Source organism: Oncorhynchus gorbuscha, linkage group LG09 (genome assembly GCF_021184085.1).
Source record: "Oncorhynchus gorbuscha isolate QuinsamMale2020 ecotype Even-year linkage group LG09, OgorEven_v1.0, whole genome shotgun sequence".
Lineage (NCBI taxonomy): Eukaryota > Metazoa > Chordata > Actinopteri > Salmoniformes > Salmonidae > Oncorhynchus > Oncorhynchus gorbuscha.
Genome location: NC_060181.1, coordinates 66,010,594 through 66,028,999, shown reverse-complemented (window position 1 = coordinate 66,028,999; position 18,406 = coordinate 66,010,594). Strand labels below are relative to the sequence as shown.

Here is an 18,406-nt window from a genome sequence, read left to right as displayed (position 1 = left end):
GAAGCCCAAAAACAAACACGTGTATATATATATATATATATATATATATATATATAACACAGGGATGTAACCCAAACAATAGAGTGAGGTGTATAACCTCTAAATAATACACGGGACGAGACCCGTAATAACAAGTGCACAATAACACATAGCATGAAGACCGATACCACAGAGCACACAACCAACGGACATGGGACAATGATCGACAAGGACAATGGGGAACAGAGGGCACATATATACACATATTAATCAGGGGGAATGGGAACCAGGTGGACGTAATGAGACAAGACAGTCGCGGTTGGTGGTAATGAATTCTGTTCAGTGACGCATAGAAGGCCGGTGACGTAGACCTCCGGAGCTGGTGAACGGAATGAGCAGCAGTACCAGGGGAAGAGTGTCTTTCAGGACCCCTCTTAGCTTGACCTGGTAAAATCAACTATGTTAGCTACATAGCTAGTAGCTAGCTAATGAACAGATTTCCAGTCCCAAAGAGAGAACTATGAAAATACAAAAACACAATTGCAACAAAAATCTAAAATGTTATATCACTTGAGAATAATGAAGCAAGTCCTGGTCTAATTTCTGTTTCCTAACCTCAGATACAGAGACCTGTGAAAGCTGATAAATCCTGTCTGTGGATGAATGTCCCAAAGAAAGTCCCAAGTCCTGGAGAGACTGAAGGGTATATCTCCAACGTGTTATATATGCTATTGGTTTACTGTTACAATTGGTTGTAGGACTACCAAAATACTGTTAAAAGTAACAATGCATAGACCTAGAACATGCATGGACAACCTTGCTCTTAGAGGTCTAGCTACTGTGTGTGCAGGTTTCTGTTCCAGCCTTGACATTCTGGCTATTATTTGTAATAGACACTACTCATCTAACTATCATCTCTTGTTTTGGAGTAAGATGAATGTTTAAACCCACTAACCATTTACATATGCATTCTTTGTATGATATGAAATAGTGTTGATTCTTTGATTTAAGTATAGTGCATTTTTTGGTCATTTAACATTCCTTGTTTGTCTGGTTTATTTGGTTGTCACTTACTCTCATTTTGTCTGATTATATTGCACAGATTTGCAGCTGATGTCGTTGAGTGTTATAGGTGTAACAATCTCTGTATGGCTGACCTAGGATGCAACCCCTGTCCACAACAGCACTTCATACCCACAAAGCAGCATCCATTATCCTACAAAAAACATAATCTTGGTTGGGTTAGGATAACAGTTCTTTTGTTCTCAGGGCAGGTGACATCACCACACGAAGGCTACTAGGGCTTTGCCTTACTTTGTCTTTCCTTGATTTACTCGCATCCAACCTCCTCAACTGTATTGTCTTGTACCTGTATTGGAGGAGAAGGTGCAAGGTCCCTCCACTCAGACCTATCCATGCTCTACCCTTTGGTTACAGTGGATGTGAGATTATTTATGGCATGCATGCCAAATGCAGACATACGAAGAGATGAATATTGAGCTCGTGGACATGTTTAATGCACTTGAACATCATTTCTAGGCTGAAACCGGATTAGTAAATCCTCACACATTGTTTACAATTTGTTGAGATGTTTTCTCCATTTGAAATGATATTATAAATAGGAAACACAATCACATATCAGAGATAGTTTATGTGTGTGTCACAGATGGCCTGAGGCACCTGAATTGGGGAGAATGGGCTCGTAGTAATGGCTGGAATGGAACAAATGGAACGTATCCAACATGTCAAACACATTGTGTCAGTGTGTTTCATACCATTCCATCCATTATTATGAACCATTCTCCCCTCTACAGCCTTTTGTGGTGTGTGGGAATCATTTGCTAATAACTTGAAAGAATTGAAAAGGCTGACACTGGCAAGACCAGTGTGTGGGTTTTTCTTTTTCATTAGACAATTAATGAGGCTAACTATGTTGAAGGATATCCGATTTGACTTCTACAGCTACTGTATATGCCGTCATCAAATGGATTAGTGCAAGCCCTATCCTTGTAATGAAGGTAGGTAGGCCTTAAGGATGACATGCACAGGAGAGAGATATTACTAGCACATGAGTGTGTGCAGAAAGGAATTATTTAAGGTTATTTGATTTCATTTCAAAATACATGTTGCTTGAAATAAAGTTGTCATTTGTTTGCTTCATGTATCATCCTGGTGTAATTAATATGCAGTTCTACATTATCACAAGTTGCCTTCCGTCTGGTGCATCGATCCTGGGCTGTGTTGCAGCCGGCTTCGACCGCGAGACGGCGAACGATTGTTCCAGCGTCGTCCGGGTTAGGGGAGGGTTTGGCGCACGCCAGTTTGACGGTGTTTCCTCTGAAACATTGGTGCGGTTGGCTTCCGGTTTAAATGGGCAGTGTGTCAATAAGCAGCGCGGCTTGGCAGGGTTGTGTTTCGGAGGATGCACGGCTCTTGACCTTTGCAGCGACGGGACAAGACTGTAACTACGAATTGGATATGTCAAAACTGGGGAGAAAAAAATAAATAAAAATAAACATTATCAGCATTAGCATTTGTACAATAGTCTCCTATAGCTTTACAATATAAACAAACCACTAGCTAGGTCTAGTAATGCAAGGTCAATAATACATGCGTAGCACAAGCTAGTGCTTAATTAAAACTAGTATATTTCTTAATTGAAACTAAATGAGTTATATACCTGGGTAAAATATATTTGCGTTTTGGAGGAAGTGGACGAAGAGCTAGGAGAGACAGATTGGTGAGGGGGGAGAGAGAGGTTGATAGTGAGATAATTACTGCTGCTAGCTAACATTTGATGTAAACAATGTGGCCGTTAAACATTGGACTCGTATGCTAGCTACATTTAGTTTAGTTATATTATTGGCTGTCTTGAGAGAAATGATCTGGCTAACAAGTTAAGCTGATCTTTACCTTGACATCACGCTAGCTCTGTGGTTATTTGCTGTGCTCGCCAAATGTAACACCACCAGAGCAAACGGATAATAACCAGGAAATGAACGTTGTCTGATGATTTGCGCGTCCATATCGAACATGTTATTGTTTTGACAGTTAAAAACAGTCTATAAAATGATGACAAATAAGACACTTTGAATGCAATTTATTGTGGCATAAATGTTTACAAAAGAGTGGTACAATGTGTCACATAGCGCTTTCAAAATGTCTATCTGTCCATGGCTGTGGAAAGACGTTTCGGGGTGGGGGTGCTGACATTTTTCCTAGATTTTTTGTCTGCTGACAAGCACTTTGCTTCGCTCCACTTCTACAGGAGTAATAAAGGCCTAGTGCATTAATTGGATGAATTGTTTATTTCTTTATTGATCAGAGGACAGCACCCCTATTCCCCGCGACTTTGTATCTGTCTAAAGTGTGGATCGTTAGGCGCTTTAGTTTAATGCTGTTCACAGACAATATATACAATGGACAGATACACAACTGGAACACAATAAAACCTCCCTTAACAGGATTACATTATGTACAATAAATGGTATTTAAAGAGTACAATTTGTAAAATTGGCAATATTCAAACAGGGCACAAAAGTTTAGAAAAAGGTTATTGTTCAAAGTTCCACTATGACAGGCTGTTCATGCAGGAAGTAAAGCCAGGTTGTGTACCTCAAAATGGTACAGAAACCAAACCACTGTAGGCTATTGATATTTTTTGTTTGTTCATTCAGCTACTTAAATTGAACGAAATGCTAAATACAAAAGCCTATAGGCAAGTTTACCTCTTGGTATCTTCCCTGGTATTTTGTCAAGATTAATTCAAGATGAATTCTTCTTCTGTTCAAGCAAACCTCACCTACTGTTTTGTAAGCGCCATTGACCTGCTCTGCTCAGTTCTGCTCGGGTCATAAAATAATGAGTTTTACAGAGCTGGCAAAGCTGAAACTCAAGGTGTGCTGTGTCAAATTGCTTCCCTTCAGCATGAGTCCATAATCTACCCTGAAAAAGCTCTGCTAAGAGATTACCTCTGCAATTTGTCATGCTTGGATTCAGCCTCACAAATGACTTGTCAAAGCGTCTGTAAAAACTGAAAGAGTAGCGCCAGGACAAGGTAATGATTCACACGACTCAAAAGATGGCTTTGCCTTTTGCAAGCAACAGAAGAACAAAATTACAGTGATACCCTTGCACAATGATAATCAGAAACATTACTTTCTGTGACCATTTCACACGAACTCAACCCACTTTTCTTTTTACAATACCATTCACATAATATGATGAATGCTGTACATTATAAACAGTCTTTTAATGTAGAAAAATAAAGCAAGCAGAGTGACACTGGATTGACTGAATCTCAACGTACAAACACAGTAAAAATGATAACCATTAACAAACTACCCCCATCCTAAACAGAAAACTCAAGAAGTTATGCTCTGTTATATGTTTGATGTGCATGAGATGAATCTGGGTATTCACACTGAAGATACATTCCAATTCCAATGTGTTGATTTGTTTTTCATGGTTCACCCAGGATCAATATATTTAGATTCCTGATGCGTCCTCCTGAATACAAAAAGACGAACAAACTAGGATTTTGGTGCTGATTATTTCCACAAATAATGTTTGGTTTTTTAAAAGATATTACAGGTTTGGAGTTGGCTGAACCATGTATTTATTTCACATTCAACTCAGGAATATTCTAGTGTCTAAAATGAATTCTTATTTATAAAGTACAAACAAAGGCAAAAAATGTAGGAAGAAATGCATTTACTGTACCGTGACATTACATATGACATAATATCTAACAAAAAGAAAAGAAGCTTTCGTTTTATGATGGTGTTGCTTCCTAGTCGGGCGGTGCTCTGTGATGAAATGCATTTATAGTAAGCATGTTACAACATTCGCAAGAGGCTTTTACAACCACTTAGGGCTCTCAGTCCTCTGCACAGATGAGTGGTGTGGCTGGCAGAATCACATTGATTTCTTAGCCATTTACAGCTTAATGAAACCCAGAGGACTAATTGAACTAATATGTCTTATGGGTTGTAATAGCTTCCAACAGGCTGTTCAGTCGCCTGTCTCAAAAGAAGATGAGCAGAGCAACACAAAGCATGGTGAGTTTAAAAAAGGCCTTTTTCTTAAATAGCTGCCGACATTGTAATAGGCCTGGTAAGCTAAAGGAATACACATTATATATTTTTGTATTTTTTTATGTGCTGCAGTGTAATGATACAAATACGTTAATCTATATTGGTTTCATATTATGCATAACAATTTTCTTATCAAATCAATAGAAATATCATAGTAAAATCTACACATGCTGTAGGCTCCATGTACAGTAATTATATCAAAAGAAAAATAATCAATATGTAATACAATATGGTACTACTTTATCCTATCATAAACAGAATATAAAGTATCTATGTCTGTGATGTTGGAAGATTGATCCCAAGTCCTACATAAACCTACTAACGAAATGTTAATGTAATCGTATACACTACCGTTGAAAAGTTTAGGGTCACTTAGAAATGTCCTTGTTTTTGAAAGAAAAGCAAATGTTTTTCCCATTAAAATAACATCAAATTGATCAGAAATACAGTGTAGACATTGTTAATGTTGTAAATGACTATTGTAGCTGGAAACAGCAGATATTTTATTGAATATCTACATAGGCGTACAGAGGCCCATTATCAGCAACTATCACTCCTGTGTTCCAATGGCACGTTGTGTTAGCTAATCCAAGTTTATCATTTTAAAAGGCTAATTGATCATTAGAAAACCCTTTTGCAATTATGTTAGCACAGCTGAAAACTGGTGTCCTGATTAAACTAGTCGAGTATCTCGAGCATCAGCATTTGTGGGTTTGATTACAGGCTCAAAATGGCCAGAATCAAATAACTTTCTTCTGAAACTCGTCAGTCTATTCTTGTTCTGAGAAATAAAGGCTATTCCATGCGAGAAATTGCCAAAAAACTGAAGATCTCGTACAACGCTGTGTACTACTCCCTTCACAGAACAGAGCAAACTGGCTCTAACCAGAATGGGAAAAGGAGTGGGAGGCCCCGGTGCACAACTATGCAAGAGGACAAGTACATTAGAGTGTAGAGTTTGAGAAACAGACGCCTCACAAGTCCTCAACTGGCAGCTTCATTAAATAGTACCCGCAAAACACCAGTCTCAATGTCAACAGTGAAGAGGCAAATCCGGGATGCTGGCCTAGGCAGAGTTGCAAAGAAAAAGCCATATCTCAGACTGGCCAATGGGCAAAAGAACACAGGCACTGGACAGAGGAACTCTTGCCTAGAATGATCAATTAGCCTTTTAAAACAGGCCTCTGTACACCTATGTGGAAAATTCATAAAAAGATCTGCTGTTTCCAGCTACAATAGTAATTTACAACATTAACAATGTCTGCACTGTGTTTCTGATCAATTTGATGTTCTTTTCATGGCCCCAGAAAACTTGCCTTTTATTATTATTATTTTTTTAAACAAGGACATTTCTAAGTGACCCCAAACGTTTGAACGGTAATGTATGTACTGAATGTATGTACAGTAGTACACTCACCATAAATATGTGTATGCCGGAGATTACAAATGTATCTATTCCAACAAGATTTACTTAGGTGAATTTAATCTCAGATAATTGCCATTAACCCATTAACCATATGTAGTGTGTACTGACAACTTTTTCCAGTATTCAGACACGAATCTGTTTTCTTCAGTAGTTATATGGGATCCATATTCCACCACCACCTAGCAACAGTCCAAATCTTTAGAGAGCGTAACAAAAGTAGCTCAAATCTCAGATATCAAAATGTAACGAAATACAGAAAATACCCAAGACACTTGAAATGGAAGATGAATCCGAGTTGATGGGTTATACTGATTATGGAGGTTTAACCTAAGCACTGAGATCTAGCAAATAACATAATCTGATCTCATATGATCTACTGAGCAGGGCCCGGTTTCCTGATAGCGATGGAATTTAGGCGTGTTTTAACAATGTATCTTTCCCAAAGATGTAACATGAGTTTCCCAAAACACCACACAGAGAGAACGCTCGCTTAAGAGCATTGTTTGATTATGTGTTGATACTGATAGGATTGAAAGAAAGGGAACTTTCCTCAACATTATAATTATTTCACAATACTGACGACAGATCAGCTCCTAGAGTGATATTACCATGGCCGCAGAAAGTTGTTTTGGCGTGGGGGTGCTGAAATTGTTTGTCGACGGGCGAGTTGGGGGGCTTTCCCCTGCTCTGCGGATGAGTATTTTTCCCCGCTCATACAGGGGTAATAAAGGCCTAGTGCACCAATTTGGTTTATTCAAAGGCCTAGTGCACTAATTTGGTTTATTGTGATTTATGAGAGGGTGATGCAGCACCCTCAGCACCCTTACTTCCCGCGGCTATGGATATTACCACCCATGGATGCAAATATTGAGGCGCCTTAGTCTAATGCTTACCCACTAAATCAAAGATTTGGCACATCATTAAGCACGTTAGGCTACACATCATGAAATGTATTGAGACAAATTACAAACAGTAGCCTAAAAGTAGCAAAATAGAACTCAATTGATTGAACATGGTATGTATTTCAATAGGACTGAAATAGGCCTACATCCTACTGTTTATATTTTAATGCAGTCATCTCGGTTTTCATTTGAAGCATATTTTTATACGTTGCTTGTTTGTATCAATTCCAAAGACATTGGCACCTTTGCATTTGTAGTCAACATCGTTCTGAAGTTATCATCGGACACAGAGAGACGGACAAACAATGTGATGTTTAGCGAAGATCTTCTGTACATAACAGAGGGCAAAAAAAGCATCTGACGACGCACTGCTGTTCTACGAGTGGTCTGAAGCATGCGTTAGATTACGAGCGCTTTCAAGTGCAATGTTAATAACCAGATTTAATGAGGCTCCTACAAAGGTTCTAACGATGAACTTAGCCTTAAGATGCTTTTGGGAAACCGGGCCCAGGGAAATCTACAATGTCTTAACTGGACTCCAATGCCAGGGTTCTGGAGGCTACCTTGACTTCCTTGTCTTGACTTCCTCTTGAGCTGATTGGACATTCAGACACTAACCCTATGGTTTGATTGGCTAACCATTGTTAGTGAAGACATACGAGGCTTTGGGTTAATAACAAATGACTATGTCAGAAGTCTGTGACTTCTCTTCCCAGTATTCAAACCCCAAACAAGAAGCTTGAATAGTGTAAAAGAGTTAGTGTTATGTTTCACCACGTTATCCCTGGAACCACAACTGACGAATGAATCCTCATCCTTTCAGTTCCGCGGTGGGATAATATTGAGAGAAGTTGGGAGAGGCAAAGAAAGATGAAAAGGTGGATAACAAGTGAGCGGGAGAAGAAGGAGTGGAAGCAAGAGGATGTGAGAGAGAAGACAGGGTGAAAATGGATTGGTGGATGGGAGATTTGGGGACGTATGGGCCAAAGTGGTCATGTTTACTACAATTCCCACAAAGCACTGTCCATCACTGATCTCCCGTCCATCAATCCATTTTCATTCTGTCTTCTCTCTCACATCCTCTTGCTTCAGATGTCATGGGTCATGCCCGTAGGCCAATGCTTGGCAGAGTCTCTGTACAGTTCAGTGGGCAGTCTGATGCCCGCTGAATAGGGAGTGACAGTTGGGTTGGATGGGTTATTTTGAAGCTACTCAGATTTATGGCAGTACAGGTCTTTAAGTGCTTTCAGTTCCTCTATGAGGGTTTTGTTCTGGTTTTCCAGCACGGCCACGCGGTTCTCAAGACACTTGACATACTCCTTCTTCTTCCTGCGACACTCGCGGGCCGCCTCTCTGTGACACAACAAGACACAGTTAGTTTCCCAAGACACAGTTAGGGAAACCTCTGGCTATTGGCTCAGCCTGCATGAGATGGTACACATCATCTTCTCTAGAGCAGCTTCTAGTTTTGTGCCAAAAACTCTTGAAGTTTTTCTTCATTTGTATTTGTAAATACAGTGCCTTGCGAAAGTATTCGGCCCCCTTGAACTTTGCGACCTTTTGCCACATTTCAGGCTTCAAACATAAAGATATAAAACTGTATTTTTTTGTGAAGAATCAACAACAAGTGGGACACAATCATGAAGTGGAACGACATTTATTGGATATTTCAAACTTTTTTAACAAATCAAAAACTGAAAAATTGGGCGTGCAAAATTATTCTGCCCCCTTAAGTTAATACTTTGTATCGCCACCTTTTGCTGCGATTACAGCTGTAAGTCGCTTGGGGTATGTCTCTATCAGTTTTCCACATCGAGAGACTGACATTTTTTCCCATTCCTCCTTGCAAAACAGCTCGAGCTCAGTGAGGTTGGATGGAGAGCATTTGTGAACAGCAGTTTTCAGTTCTTTCCACAGATTCTCGATTGGATTCAGGTCTGGACTTTGACTTGGCCATTCTAACACCTGGATATGTTTATTTTTGAACCATTCCATTGTAGATTTTGCTTTATGTTTTGGATCATTGTCTTGTTGGAAGACAAATCTCCATCCCAGGCTCAGGTCTTTTGCAGACTCCATCAGGTTTTCTTCCAGAATGGTCGTGTATTTGGTTCCATCCATCTTCCCATCAATTTTAACCATCTTCCCTGTCCCTGCTGAAGAAAAGCAGGCCCAAACCATGATGCTGCCACCACCATGTTTGACAGTGGGGATGTTGTGTTCAGGGTGATGAGCTGTGTTGCTTTTACGCCAAACATAACGTTTTGCATTGCTGCCAAAAAGTTCAATTTTGGTTTCATCTGACCAGAGCACCTTCTTCCACATGTTTGGTGTGTCTCCCAGGTGGCTTGTGGCAAACTTTAAACGACACTTTTTATTGATATCTTTAAGAAATGGCTTTCTTCTTGCCACTCTTCCATAAAGGCCAGATTTGTGCAATATACGACTGATTGTTGTCCTCTGGACAGAGTCTCCCACCTCAGCTGTAGATCTCTGCAGTTCATCCAGAGTGATCATGGGCCTCTTGGCTGCATCTCTGATCAGTCTTCTCCTTGTATGAGCTGAAAGTTTAGAGGGACGGCCAGGTCTTGGTAGATTTGCAGTGGTCTGATACTCCTTCCATTTCAATATTATTGCTTGCACAGTGCTCCTTGGGATGTTTAAAGCATGGGAAATATTTTTGTATCCAAATACGGCTTTGAACTTCTTCATAACAGTATCTCAGACCTGCCTGGTGTGTTCCTTGTTCTTCACGATGCTCTCTGCGCTTTTAACGGACCTCTGAGACTATCACAGTGCAGGTGCATTTATACGGAGACTTGATTACACACAGGTGGATTGTATTTATCATCATTAGTCATTTAGGTCAACATTTGATCATTCAGAGATCCTCACGGAACTTCTGGAGAGAGTTTGCTGCACTGAAAGTAAAGGGGCTGAATAATTTTGCACGCCCAATTTTTCCGTTTTTGATTTGTTAAAAAAGTTTGAAATATCCAATAAATGTCATTCCACTTCATGATTGTGTCCCACTTGTTGTTGATTTTTCACAAAAAAATACCGTTTTATATCTTTATGTTTGAAGCCTGAAATGTGTCAAAAGGTCGCAAAGTTCAAGGGGGCCGAATACTTTCGCAAGGCACTGTATGTGTATATATAGCCTGTGGCTGCATAGAATTCTTCCACTCCTTTATGCTGTACATGTTTTGTGTTGTATGTTATCGGTCTTGTATCTAGCAATCCGTCACCACACATGACGTTATTGGAATTGAATGAATTGATGGTCTTGGTTACACTTTACTTAATGCAAGCAGGTATAATGTTTGATTACTTGTAGCATATATAAGCCCTAAAATGGCTTATTATAAGGTTTACAGGTCTCCAAAGGGAACCCCACTCTGTCCTTACCTGTTCTTCATGAGTCTGACCTCTCTCTTGCGGGTAACTTCTACCTCTGGGCCCCCCTGGCCAGACAGGGCAGGGGAGGAGGCCATGACCACCCCAGGGGCGATGGTGCTAGTGGGGGCCGTGCGGATCTGGTAGGCCTGCACATCTCCTGACGCAGCTGGGGAACAATGGAAACGATCCAAACGATCTCAAACACTCCGATTGACTGTGTGTTTTTATCCATATCAAGAGGTAAGGCACTACCACTCACCTTGCACTACCACCTGGTTGCTTGGCACCAGGATCTGCTGGCCGTCCGAGGTCTGAGCGTACTGCAGGATGGTGGTGCCCTGCTGGGCGGCCGCAGCGTTGGTCATAGTCAGGGTCTGCAGTCCCTGGATCCCGTCTGTTCCGTTATTGGCCAGCTGGATTGCCCCGCCCTGGGTGATGGCGACTGGGAGAGGAGAGGGAAGGAGAGAGCAAGAGAGAGAGAGACAAAGAGAGACAGAGAATGAGGGCAGACAAAGAGAGCGCGAGAGAAGGAAAATAATAAGGTTGTAAAATTAGCAACTAAACATCTTGCTTAAAATACCCTCTTAAATTACCTCTGTCAGTGACTGAAAAAATAACTTTTGCTGCTCCGATGACCATGACATTGGTGAGTAAAAGAACAAAGGGTCAAACGTGACGTACTGTACTGGCCACTGCTGGTCTGGTAGATGGGGCATGATGTGGGCATGGTAACCGTGGTGATGGCGGGCGCTGTGTCCTCCTCCGACTTCTCTTCCTCGATCCTGGGAACCCCTGGGGTGTCACCTGATGACAGGTCATTCAGGATCTTCCTGTTAGGGTTAGAGGGCAGGATGTCAGATAAACACCAAGAAACACCTACAGTAATCACAGCACTGCATTATCACACACACCAAAGTGTACCTATATGAGGGGCGTCGTGAGAGGATCTCTCTGCGTTTCTGAGAGTCAGTCACACTGTCCACTGACTCCTGAGAGTCTTCACTCTCTGCTAGGGTGGAGATCTGGAAAAGTCCAATCAGGTGTGTTAGTGCTGGGCAGGAACAAATACTTACATACACTGTATTTCTTCAACACCAGGGTTGGCGATCATAATTGGTTTATTATGACCAGGTCTGGTTGGGGTCACAGTGATTTCTTCTAGTGCTAAGTTGTTGTTTCTAAGCTAGGATTTTGTTAAAGTTTTTTTTATCTTGACGACAAAGCTCTATAAATAAAGGTTAGATGAGAAGGTCTACTCACCTGAACAGTCTGGACCTGTGGTGACTGTATGACAGAGGGCTGAGCGGCCTGGATGACGCCGTGAACCTGGACCGTCTGGCCATTGGGCAGCTGCACCAGGGTGACTGTAGGACCGCTGGATGTGGCGTGACCTGCTGCCATGGAAACCTGCAAAGCATAAACATAATCCTGCTGTCCAGGGGACACACACCTATAACTAGAACCCCCGAGTTTTCCTGGTCTGGAAAAACTTGAGGTTTTCTGGGTCCTACTACTTATGTTTATAAAAACACCTGTTTGCTACATTTGTTTGTCTCTGTATAGATACATATTTACTGCATTTGTGTGCATATGAGAATGAAGCGGTAGCGTGAATGATGTCAGTATGTACAGTATATTTTGTGACATTCTACTGTCTCCTGCTTGCATCAGCCGGTTCTGCTGTAACTGAAGTTGTGTGTGTGTGTGGGGGGGGGTGACTATTTCCATGTCTTCCTATTTCTTGTACAACAGGGTCATGCTGACTACCGTCTCCCAGTGAGTCATACTGTATATATCTGCTGGGTGTGTGAAGTGGCAGACCATTCCCTATCAGTCAGTGAGTATTCACAACCCTGTGAGGGTCTGGGTCCAGTCATAGATGAGTCAGTGGGGTAGTGAGTGGAAGTTGTAATGCGCAAGTGTGTGGTAGGGAGGCAGAGTAGGCTTACCTGTGAATGGTAGTAGTAATGTTATACTGTACTAGTGTGTGGTAGGTTGATGGGCCGGCTACTTACCTGTGCCAGGGTTGCTATCTGTGCCTGGGAGATCTGTTGGCTGTCTGTCTCTGACACTACCGTGTCTCCTCCCTGATGAACCTCTGCTCCCGACTCCATGGTCATCGACTTAGCTGTAGGGGAAGAGGGAGAGAAGGACATTAGGGTTAGATGGGACTTTCTGATACATTTTATAGGTGTCTTGTTATGATCATTAAGGAGAAAATCTCAGTAATGCTGATGATCATTTCAGCTGGTTTGACCTGGTTTTTGTTGAGAGATATGGTATGATATGATATTGTTCTTAGTAGTACTTTCTACTGGTACTTATATTTGAAGGATTCAACACAACAGATAGTTAGTTACCTGGCACCAGCTGGTATTTGGGGTGACAGGTAGCCTAGTGGTTAGAGCGTTAGGCCAGTAACCGAAAGGTTGCTAGATTGAATCCCCGAGCTGACAAGGTAAAAATCTGTCGTTCTGCCCCTGAACAAGGCAGTTAACCCACTGTTCCCCTGAACAAGGCAGTTAACCCACTGTTGCCATGAACAAGGCAGTTAACCCACTGTTCCCCTGAACAAGGCAGTTAACCCACTGTTCCCCTGAACAAGGCAGTTAACCCACTGTTCCCCTGAACAAGGCAGTTAACCCACTGTTGCCCTGAACAAGGCAGTTAACCCACTGTTCCCCTGAACAAGGCAGTTAACCCACTGTTCCCCTGAACAAGGCAGTTAACCCACTGTTCCCCTGAACAAGGCAGTTAACCCACTGTTGCCCTGAACAAGGCAGTTAACCCACTGTTCCCCGGTAGGCTGTCATTGTAAATAAGAAAATCAGTGGAAAGCCTGTCTCTAGAATCAACCCACTGTCTGTTAGGCAAGTGTTTCTGCAAACTGCCCACAGCTGTCCTTCCAGCTTTTATGAACAGAGTATCTAATAACTGAAACAGATGTGGACCGTTTGTAACTGTTTGTAACTGACTGGCAACATGATAGCTTGTACCTCTCTCAGAAGTGAAGCGGGGCGAAGCCGCTTCTTACAGATGTAACTGAGAGGTCCAATGTAAGTGGATACGTTCTCAGGGCTATTCCTAAGCTTTATCATACTCTTCTAAAGGTACATAAGAGAGTTGGGGATACCCTTTGACAATGTGATTTTTGGGCTGGAAATCTCTTTAGGAATGTCCTGAGACAACCTTGGAAAACATTTGGCATTACTATAAAGAACAAATTATTCCGTTCTGGCTGAAGAATAGCTTGGAGACTGGCGTAGCGGAGTAAGGAAGTGACCCATTCCTAGGTTATAAACACACACACACATTAACAAGCATTTCCCTACACCTGCAATAACATCTGCTAAATATGTGTTTGCGACCAATAAAATGTGATTTGACACAAACACACAGCACTATCCCCTGGAGAGGTCATTCTTCTCATTGTCTAGGAATGCGTCACTTTCCTCCTCGTGGGTATAGGGCCTAGCAGCTAGCGTGTGTTTGGTTTGGGCAGCTGACATTTCCCTCTGGTCCTCTGGGACACCTTGTTCAGCAGAAGGCCTGTACATCCACCTAATGGCTGCCAAAGACAGCATGGCTGCCCCTGAAATGGCATCCTATACCCTACATCAGGAGTCCCCGATAACATTCAGCCGTGGGCTGATCTTTCCTTGTGCGGATGGTCGGAGGGCCGGAACATAGTTCTAAATCATTTGTACAGTGCAAACAGACCGCAAGAATCCCAAACAATATTTGACAAAACATTTTAAACCTTAATTACAGTGGAATACAATCACATATGCCTCGCTATTTATGCGTGGGAATACATTGGAACAGATTTACTAAATTAAAACAATTTTGAGCTAATTCCTTAGTGATTTTTCAGTCTTTTATGTCCAAAAGATAAATCTTTAAAAACAATGAATTTTTTCTCAAAAACTTGGGTGGCCAGATAAAATTATTTGGCCCGTGAGTCGCCTTTTGACCAGAGACCCATAGAGCGCTGGCCAAAAGTAGTGCACTATTTACGGGATAGTGTGCTGGCCTCTGGTCAAAAGTAATGCACTATAAAGGGGATAGGGTGCCATTTTGGACTCATGCCATTTTCTTCCTTCTCTAGACCTTTAAGCTTAAATATTCTCCGATAGCTGTTACTAAACTCCACAGAGTCCGACCAACTCAGACTTGGCAAACATGTGCACTGCCAGAAACCCATTACCAACATGTCATGCAATGGCTTTATCCGCTAGAGGCCTTTCCCAGATTCCCAAAACACTTCCGCCTCCTACTCCTCTGTCTTGTCAATATGCCATGTCTCTAGACTAGCCAGAGAAATGTTTCACCTAACAGGGATAGCTAGGACAGAACACACACATGGGACAGTGCTCTCATGCAGTCTGTAGCCATAGGCACATATGTGTTATGACTTGTCTGGCCTGTCTGGTCTGCCAGTACCACCCCAACGGCGCTAGCTCTGTCTGTCAGAGAATACAATGTTGGCAATTCCCCTACTACCAGTGACCATTGGCTGGCTGCTAAACATGGTAGTCTGGTTGTGGAGGGGAGGGAGTGCCAGCAGCCACAAACCCTCCCTCAGTGGAAAATCAGGGTCATGAAAGAGGTGCCTGTTGCAGACAAAGGGAGAGAAACAGCTTCATTCTCCCCTGATAGTCAACTCTTATTTCTTGCCCTTTTTATTTTATTGAACCTTTTCAGAACCATAGAGAAAGAGCATGACAGAAGATCACTTGTGGAATAAAGCTATCAACCATGAGTGTAGTAGCCTATTGATTTTGACAATAATATTTTGACAATGTAATTACAAAAAAGAGAGAAGTTTTCACTAAATAGCAATGCAACAGTAATAGTGTGTAGAATGATGAATCATTATTCAAGTCCCATTCAAAAGAAGGCAGAAATGAAAGCATCGTGAGCTCACACACTGCATCACAGTCGGTCACAGTGAATAACGTCTCTGTTGAATCTTACAGAGTTATCCCTCTTCAAAAGTCATTGGCTGTGTTCGAGCGGTAAGGCTTAAGTAACCGACTGTAGACAATAGTCGAGAATTGAAGTTGAGGGAGACAGCTGAAAGTCGGACACTAATGTGGTTTTCCACAGCAAGGCTCAGTGCAACATGGCAGTATAATAAAAAAAGATTTCTCTAACCACCATGTCACACATTTTCAAACTGTAAATATATGTGTTTACATTCAATTGTACATATCGACTTTATATCTGCTCAGTGACAAGACAGAGAGCCACATGGAGAGCAGCGACGCCCTCTTTGTCTCATACCATTCATAAATAGCTTACCATTGGTTTTACATTTAGTTCGCGACCATTTTTGTGAACTTTTGAGAGCGATATATAACATTATATCATGCTGTATAATAAGTGAATATCCAAAATAGGCTGACCAAAAACTCATAGTGGCCTAATGCGTTTGAGGATGTTTTGACTAGACTACACTTACATAACTTTATTTTGGCACAAAAAAACGACTAGAAGCAAATAGACTAGCATTACGTGATGGGTCATATTGTTATTGCGAACCAGGCATATGGATACATAATAATACCAAATTAGGGCACTTGTCTAAATTGACGATTTCTTATTATAGACTAGGACAGCACAGCAACAAGCCTTCTCCCATAGAGTTGGTTTGACAAGTGGACTAGGCCCACCCCTATAAATAAAATCGACATTTCTCATAATTTCTTATTCTGGTTTATGAAAGCCAATACATAATTTTGCACTTTAAGAATTTAAGTTCAATAATACCCAACACATTTTTCGTACGAACAATTATTTAGCAGTTGAGTTTGGCTTATAGGACCACTACATTTTTTAGGCTACATAAAATCTAAGACAGCTCCCTTTGCATGTCTACTCTACAGGCGAGGGATAGGCTGCTGCGCAAGAAGACCCACAGCGCGCGAGTAGCCTTCAATAGGCTATAGAAAGCAGAAAGTCTCATGTTTGATCACAGTGCGCATTTGCTTGTAATGTCGCATCACAGACTATGCTGTCCAAACAAGCAATGTTCTCGATCCTGACTGGCGAGCAAGCATACTCCACATTCCCTGCCTTTATATACTAGCCGCAGCAGCCTCCCCTCCCTCCATGCCTGCATGACTGCCTGAAACAAGCCCGCCGCCATGATCTCTTTGTTCATCCGATATGAACCGGACCAGAATACAGTTTATGTGGGACGCGCCTTGTCTCTCTTCCCCTGGACACTAGTCCTCTCTTACCGAAACAGACTCCCTCGGTCACTCCCGGGCCCTCGGAGCTCCACTTTTATTCAGGCCGACACGTAAGAGACCGCGTCAGGCTACACCTCCGTCGCGTCACCGAGAACAACAACACCGAGAACGAGAGGGACGAAAATCAAATCGTCAGCGGCACCATCGAGAACGACCGAATGATGGGCGGAACAAGCCGAACAACTGACGGAGTAGACCGAAGTCATCTCGAAAATGGGCGGAAAGGAACGAACGTTTAGGCGAGATGGTCATAATTCTGTTACAAAGTAGCAGCATATTTTGATACATTTAGCGAGGTTACTTTGTAGCGACTAGTTGGTACGTGCCAACCAAGTGAAGTGCAATGTTACAATGTGGCAACCTGTGCCGTGTGTGTGTGTGTGTGTGTGTGTGTGTGTGTGTGTGTGTGTGTGTGTGTGTGTGTGTGTGTGTGTGTGTGTGTGTGTGTGTGTGTGTGTGTGTGTGTGTGTGTGTGTGTGTGTGTGTGTGTCAAGGTTATTATAGTAAATGTAGTAAAAATATGAAATCAAATAATTAACAAACCACTAAATGTATCAAGAACTAAAATATACTTACACTATTTTACTGTATTTGACTCCAAAACTAAATAAAACACAATAAAAAACATCATTACTTGTTTTCAGTTTTCGTTTTTTTCTCTCAAAGTTTTGGGCAAAATCGAATGGGGTTTTCATAATTTTTTAAAAGTGTTTTTAAGCTTCTGAATCTGGTGGGTCACATTGAGAATTACTTTAATTCAAATGTAGACTCAGCAAAATTATATTTCCACAAGCAGAGAGACAGATATTGGTTGTGTTCCCCTGCTCAGATGTTGCATGCATCATCTGTCGGCACCAGATTTCGATACATTTTGGTTATGTCCCTCTGCTCAGAATTTGCGTAAGCATGCCAGATCTTACAATGCATGGATAGGTATTTTGTTATATCACATTTACATAACTATTCAGACCCTTCAAGTCCAGGTTCTGGCTGGGCCACTCAAAGACACTGCATTGTCTTGGCTGTGTGTTGGAAGGTGAACATTCACCCTAGTTTGAGGTCCTGAGTGCTCTGGAGCAGGTTTTCATCAAGGATCTCCCTATACTTTGCTCTGTTCATCTTTCCCTCGATCCTGACTAATCTCACAGTCCCTGCTGCTGAAAAACATCCCCACAACATGATGCTGCCACCACCAAGCTTCACCGTAGGGATGGTGCCAGGTTTCCACCAGATATGACACTTGACATTTAGGCCAAAGAGTTCAATCTTGGTTTCATCAGACCAGAGAATCTTGTTTCTCATGGTCTGAGAGTCCTTTAGGTGCCTTTTGGCAAACTCCAAGCGGGC

At 41.9% G+C, this 18,406-nt stretch overlaps 1 protein-coding gene across 3 annotated transcripts; it reads right to left on the bottom strand.

The window, feature by feature from the left end:
• Positions 1-1,522: 1,522 nt before the first annotated feature.
• On the bottom strand, positions 1,523-17,182 carry creb1b (cAMP responsive element binding protein 1b). Of its 3 annotated transcripts, none has more exons than XM_046363148.1 (8): positions 17,048-17,182; positions 12,818-12,930; positions 12,063-12,233; positions 11,724-11,824; positions 11,484-11,632; positions 11,062-11,244; positions 10,812-10,968; positions 1,523-2,466 (listed from the first exon to the last, which is right to left on the bottom strand). In XM_046363148.1, exons 2-8 carry the CDS (start codon positions 12,920-12,922, stop codon positions 2,445-2,447), a joined length of 888 nt encoding a protein of 295 aa, XP_046219104.1. In that variant the 5' UTR covers positions 12,923-12,930; positions 17,048-17,182; the 3' UTR covers positions 1,523-2,444. The 3 variants fall into 3 exon arrangements, with proteins under 3 accessions (XP_046219104.1, XP_046219102.1, XP_046219103.1); XM_046363146.1 differs by lacking the exon at positions 1,523-2,466 and adding an exon at positions 7,199-8,756; XM_046363147.1 differs by lacking the exon at positions 1,523-2,466 and adding an exon at positions 7,199-8,756 and having other exon boundaries at positions 12,063-12,209.
• Between the last annotated feature and the right edge of the window lie 1,224 nt (positions 17,183-18,406).